At 45.3% G+C, this 6,000-nt stretch overlaps 1 protein-coding gene across 1 annotated transcript in view; it reads left to right on the forward strand.

Moving 5' to 3' along the window:
- Positions 1–6,000, forward strand: part of PTPN14 (protein tyrosine phosphatase non-receptor type 14) — a 171,202-nt gene that overhangs the window by 153,226 nt on the left and 11,976 nt on the right. The window contains exons 16-17 of the mRNA XM_039249513.1: positions 987–1,115; positions 3,851–4,085. Of these exons, the coding sequence (XP_039105444.1) occupies positions 987–1,115; positions 3,851–4,085 (364 nt within the window). The remainder of the gene's footprint in view (positions 1–986; positions 1,116–3,850; positions 4,086–6,000) is intronic.

Raw genomic sequence — 6,000 nt, forward strand, 5'->3', positions numbered from 1 at the left:
CTGTGGTACGGCACAAGGGGAAGTTCATAATCAAATATCCCATATTGTTGATTGAAACCCATTCACAACACCTCTGCCGTATACTATACCACAGAATAGGAGGGACAACAGAAGTTAGTGACACAGTTCATAGCAGCTCATTGGTACAAAGACATTGCTTCTAAAGGGATGTCATTCGTGGCATAGTTTTGTTGTGGTTGCTATTTAAAAGGATGCCACAGAGGGGTGCCTGGGTGGCTCAGTCGGTTAAGCACTCAGTTGGTTAAGCGCCTGACTCTTGGTCTCAACTCAGGTCATTGATCTCACAGTTTGTGAGTTCAAGCCCCTCATTGGGCTCTGTGCTGACCGTATGGAGCCTGCTTGGGATTCTCTCTCTCCTTCTCTCCCTCAAAAAAATAAAATTTAAAAAAATGATAAGAAAAAACTAAAAGGATACAGAACGTACTGTCCCTCCAACAATGGACCGCAGTATAATAGCTGGGTGTGAAATCAGTCTAGTGATGAGGACCGGTTTGGGTTTGTGAGTGTGTATGGGTTTAATGAAATGGACTAGAATAGAGAGGAGAAAAGAATAGAGGTTATCAGAGTACGTTGCACATAGTGACTGTAAGTATTGTTTTTGTAACACTTAAGTAAGTTCTGTTAGGTTATATACACCCATATTGCCATGTAATGTGTGTATGGGTGGGTGCAGACTGTATATTTTTAACATGCACTGGTTGGTATATAATTACTGCAACTGGCAGGCAAAAAAAAAAAAAAAAAAAAGAAAAGAAAGAAAGATTAGGTGCATTTTAATAGTCTTGAGTGACAAAAAGTGTTGTCACATGAGAATGTGTCACCAAGGTTTTTGATAATGACACTAACTCATTTGGCCTAAAAGGTATTACCCAAGGTTCTCAGATAGATACAAATGGACGCATGGCCACCAGACAATGCTGTCCAGGATCTGGGGTTCTTTCACTGATGCTTTCTTTGGTTTCCAGGTGGTGGTTGGCGGGGCAGAATGGCACTACATAGCCACTCAGGGGCCCCTGCCACATACCTGTCACGACTTCTGGCAGATGGTGTGGGAGCAGGGAGCGAACGTGATCGCCATGGTGACTGCGGAAGAGGTAAGGGGCCTGGCCACACAGCCCCCTGTTCCCGAGGGAGGGGTGGCCAGGAGATAGGCTCCGTATCCGCTGACCTTGCTGTCCTACAACAGCGTTTCTCTGCAAACCCTTTTCTTTCTGGCATTCTCGATTTCTTCTATTTCCCAAGATAACTTATCGTTGTATCCTATCTTCATCCAGCTTCTCAACTCTCTTCCTTAGATTGCCATCCACTAAAATCAATCAAACAAACAAGAACGAAACTTGAGTTCGGCTCACTTTTATGTGCCAAGCAAAGCAATGATCTTTCCCCTGGAATCTGAGTGAGAACTTCGGGCTGCTGTGGGCAAAGCGGCACATACTCCCAGCCTCGGTGGTGGCCAGCTCCACACCCCTTCGTGCTTATCAGCTGCAAAGAGACCAGAAGCTGTTGTTCTGGAGAGGTCTCTATTCTTTGGAGAGAGGGGGAGAAAAAAATCTTTTTGTTCCTTGACCAAGTCAAACATAGTTTTTCTGTTGTAACCAGAGAACTCTACGTGGTGTTGTGAAAACCAGCACACACCACCGGCTGGTCTAGCAGTTTGCTTGAGGCGGGCTGTCTTCGGGGGAAAACGTTTTGTGTTGCTTCTCTTGTCATATTCTCAATTTTTCTTAGTTTTAACCGCCTCCTTTTATTCCTTTCATGAAATATTAGCTTATGTTTTCAAGTCATTTAAGGGACCAGCTTCATCTGTCTTTTACCAGCGTCTATGGGAGGGCATACCGTTTCCTACACATTTTTTTTTTTTAATATTTTTATTTATTTTTAGGAGAAAGAGAGACAGCGTGAGCAGGGGAGGGTCAGAGAGAGAGGGAGATACAGACCCTGAAATAGGCTCCAGTCCCTGAGCTGGCAGTCAGCACAGTGCCCAACGCGGGGCTCGAACCCACGAACCGCGAGATCATGACCTAAGCGCAAGTCGGACGCTTAACCGACTAAGCCACCCAGACACCCCTCCTACACTTTTTTTTTTTTTAATGTATTTTCCCATTCCCATTTAATTGGGAACTTTATTTTTTTTTTAATGTTTTATTTATTTCTAGGAGAGAGAGAGAGAGAGAGACAGCGTGAGCAGGGGAGGGTCAGAGAGAGAGGGAGATACAGACTCTGAAATAGGCTCCAGGCTCTGAGCTGGCAGTCAGCACAGAGCCCGAAGCGGGGCCCGAACCCACGAACCGCGAGATCATGACCTAAGTGAAAGTCGGATGCTCAACCGACTAAGCCACCCAGGCGCCCCCCTCCTACACGTTTTTAAAGGGTTGGGAGCAGCCAGTGAACTGGGGGGAAAAAAAAAAAAGTTCTGTTTCCTTCAGTGACTATTCTGAGCGGTTGCTTTCCAGAACAGCCCCTAAAGGGGGCGCCTGGATGGCTCAGAAGGATCAGCGTCTGACTCTTGACTCTGGCTCAGGTCATGATCTCGCGGTTCGAGAGTTTGAGCCCTGCTTAGGGCTCTGTGTTGACAGCGTGGAGCCCTCTTGGGATTCTCTGTCTCTCTCTCCCTGCCTCTCCCCCACATATGCTGTCTCTGTCTTTCTCAAAAAATAAACTTTAAAAAACAGCCTGAAAAAAATCTCTAGAATAGTATTATCCCCTTTTAAATTGCATTGCTGTAAGGGATTCATTCAGCTCAACGCAGTGTGTCCTCTGTGCTGAACTCGGCATCGTGGCAAACAAGACGGGTGCAATCCCTGTCCCCAGAGAGCTTCCATTTTAGTGGGAGGGACAATTTAAAAAAAATGAACAAATAAAGTAAGCTCAGTAAGAGGGAACTGTCTTGAAGGAAGTAGAACAGGTGATGGGACAGAGAAGGATGAGGGTGGGGACAGGGGTGCTGAGGACCTCTCTAAAGAAGTTGCATTTGAGCTGAAACCTGAGTGACCAGAAGCGGCCAGCCTTACAGACAGTCTTGTGATCTGCGTGGCAGCCGGAGGCTTAAAGTCTCTTGCAATTTGTAATCAGTGTAGCCACTCAGGAATCCTCTCAGTTAAAGCCTCAAGTAAAAGTACTGGCACAGGATGGGTAAGTAAAGAAGCAGATGTGTTTCGAACTTAAGACTCAGTTCAACTGGATGAATCAGGGTGCAAGTGTTTGTAGCATTGTGTTGCTTTGGTTTTGGTTTGTTTGCCTGTTTTTAATTTATTTATTTAGATTCAAGTTAGTAACCTACAGTGTGGTATTGGTCTCAGGAGCAGAACCCAGTGGTTCATCACTTACGTACAACAGCCAGTGCTCATCCCAGCAAATGCGTCACTCTGTAGGGGGACTAGCCATCAGGGCTCCCCGAGAGAGCAGGACCCCAGCCCCCCTCACCTCCATAGCTCTGCACTCAGCACTCCTCTGTCCCCACCCACTTCCTGCCCGGGGTTTCCTTCAAAGCCACCATCTGATCCACGCTCCACTCCAGTGATTTAACTGTGCAAACCTTAAAAACAGACCCCATTTTATTCCTGCCTCTAGCCTCTCTGCACTAGCCCTTCTCGCTCACTTTCAGCTGCTGCTCAGTTGTTCATCTTTTAAATATTTCCTTGCTGAAAGTACCATTGTGAATCTTACTAGGTCTTGGGATGCATGATCTAATCTGTGATAGAGACTGCCCCGGGCACCGAGTTAGTGACCTAGAAGCTATTCGCGTTTTCCTCTGTGCTCAGATTTTAAGATTACAAAGATGAGAGCTTCCCCTGACTTATTTCCGATTTTGCTTCTGTGTGTGATTCAGGAAGGCGGACGAACCAAGAGCCACCGATACTGGCCCAAACTGGGTTCCAAGCACAGCTCAGCCACCTATGGCAAGTTCAAGGTCACCACAAAGTTCCGAACAGATTCTGGTTGCTATGCAACCACAGGCTTGAAGGTCAAGCACCTTTTGTCGGGGCAGGAAAGGACGGTGTGGCACTTGCAGTACACCGACTGGCCAGACCACGGCTGCCCGGAGGATGTCCAAGGATTTTTATGTAAGTTTTTTCTTCCCAGTCAGAATTTTAGCAGCTGCCTCAATGGTCTGATCAGTTGGAAGGGAAAGGGAAAGAGAGGATGCCTCCTTATAAGTGGCAAAAGTATTAATTACATCATTGAAATTTATGTTTTTTCATAAGTATGTAGAACAGAGAAGAATAATACACATAATTTATCATATTCTCCTTTACCCTTTAGGCAGATTAGCTGACAGTGTGGTAAACTGGTTCGTTCTGTCTTGATGGAGACCTTTAAGTGCTCACCAGTAAATAACTATCCTGATGTATGTCACATGTCTGAACCTTGAAAACATTGTTCTAAGTAGAATAAACCAGACACAAGAGGGCACAAATATTGTATGATTCCATTTTAATGAGGTACCCCGAATAGAAAACTTCGCACGGGTAGAAAGTGTAGTACAGGTTACCAGGGGCCAAGGGGAATGGGGAATAGCGAACAGGAAGTTATTGTTTGGTGGGCACAAAGTTTCTATTTGGGGCAGTGAGAAAGTTCTAGAAATGGATGGTGGTGATGGTTACATAATTCCGTGAAAAACACTTTTTTATGTTTCATGGAGGCTTGCAGCCTAAACCCTGCATTTACCTGTAGCAGAAGTCTCAGTAAGTACTTTCTTGTACCTCTGGTTAAGATACTAAGAATTACTGAAATCAACTTTTGGGGCGCCTGGGTGGCTCAGTCGGTTAAGCCTCCCAGTCTTGATCTCTGCTCAGGTCAATGATCTCATGGTTCATGGGACCGAACCCTATGTTGGGCTGTGTGCTGACAGCAAGGAGCCTGCTTGGGATTCTCTCTCCCTCTCTCTGCCTCTCCCCAGCATGTTCTCTCTCTTTCTCTCTCAAAATAAATAAGTAAACTTAAAAGAAAGAAAGAAGGAAGGAAGGAAGGAAGGAAGGAAGGAAGGAAGGAAGGAAGGAAGGAAGGAAAGAAAGAAAGAAAGAGAAAGAAAGAAAGAAAGAAAGAAAGAAAAAGAAAGAAAGAAAGAAAGAAAGAAATCAACTTGTTTTTGAAAGTATCATTTTTGAATTCATCAATTCATATATATTTTTCAGAGTATGATTTTCTTAGAAGCTGATTGACTTAGGACATATTCAGTACTTTATTTGAAAAGCCAAAAACTGGGTGTGTGCCCACTGCTTTCTAGGCCCCGGATCAGGCTCTCAGAATGTAGAAAAGAGACGGTCTCAGTTTTGAAGGTGCTCGTGAGAAAGGCAAGCCCGTGATGGCAGTCCCGGGGCGACATCTGGCACTGTCCTCTGCTTTCTGGTGATGGTTACAGTGCTGCCCTTCCTCTTCCACAGTCTGGCCTGATTGTTCCTGATTGTGGAGACGCCCCATCCCTTTGTCTCCCAGCTTAGGCCCAGGGTTCTCGGCGGATTCATTCCCTGCTGTGTCGTTGGCTGTCCAGCTGGTGGGAGTCAACGGAACCATCATCTGGATGTTGGATAATGTCAAGCCCTTGATTTTATTTTGATAGTCATTGAGAATTGAGGCATGGGGAGAGGAGGAGAGAGAGAGAGAATTGGGTTTTCAAGAACCTAAAAGCACCATTTCCCAACTTCCAACGTGAAGTTTCTGATGCAGACTTGTTTGCTGATGAAAGTGTTTCATTTTCCACCAAGAAGTGACAGTGGGCCATGTGAAGGTGGTCACTGACAGAGAGCGGAAGGATGATGGGAATCACAGGATCTGGAGCAAGAAAGATCTAGAGAGGCTCCATGCTTTGCCTGAGGTCAGACGGTTTTACTATAGCTCAAAATATTAATAAGGTGGGCAAGGACCTTTGTAGAACTTTTCCTCATAACAGTGCTTTTTTAATTTTTCCTGATAATCTTTTGCAAATTGATTTACTAGAATTATCTCCAAGATGCAGAAAACACAAACAATTGGGGCGCC

This window comes from Hyaena hyaena, unplaced genomic scaffold (genome assembly GCF_003009895.1).
Source record: "Hyaena hyaena isolate Hyena2069 unplaced genomic scaffold, ASM300989v1 scaffold_339, whole genome shotgun sequence".
In the NCBI taxonomy this organism is placed as follows: Eukaryota; Metazoa; Chordata; class Mammalia; order Carnivora; family Hyaenidae; genus Hyaena; species Hyaena hyaena.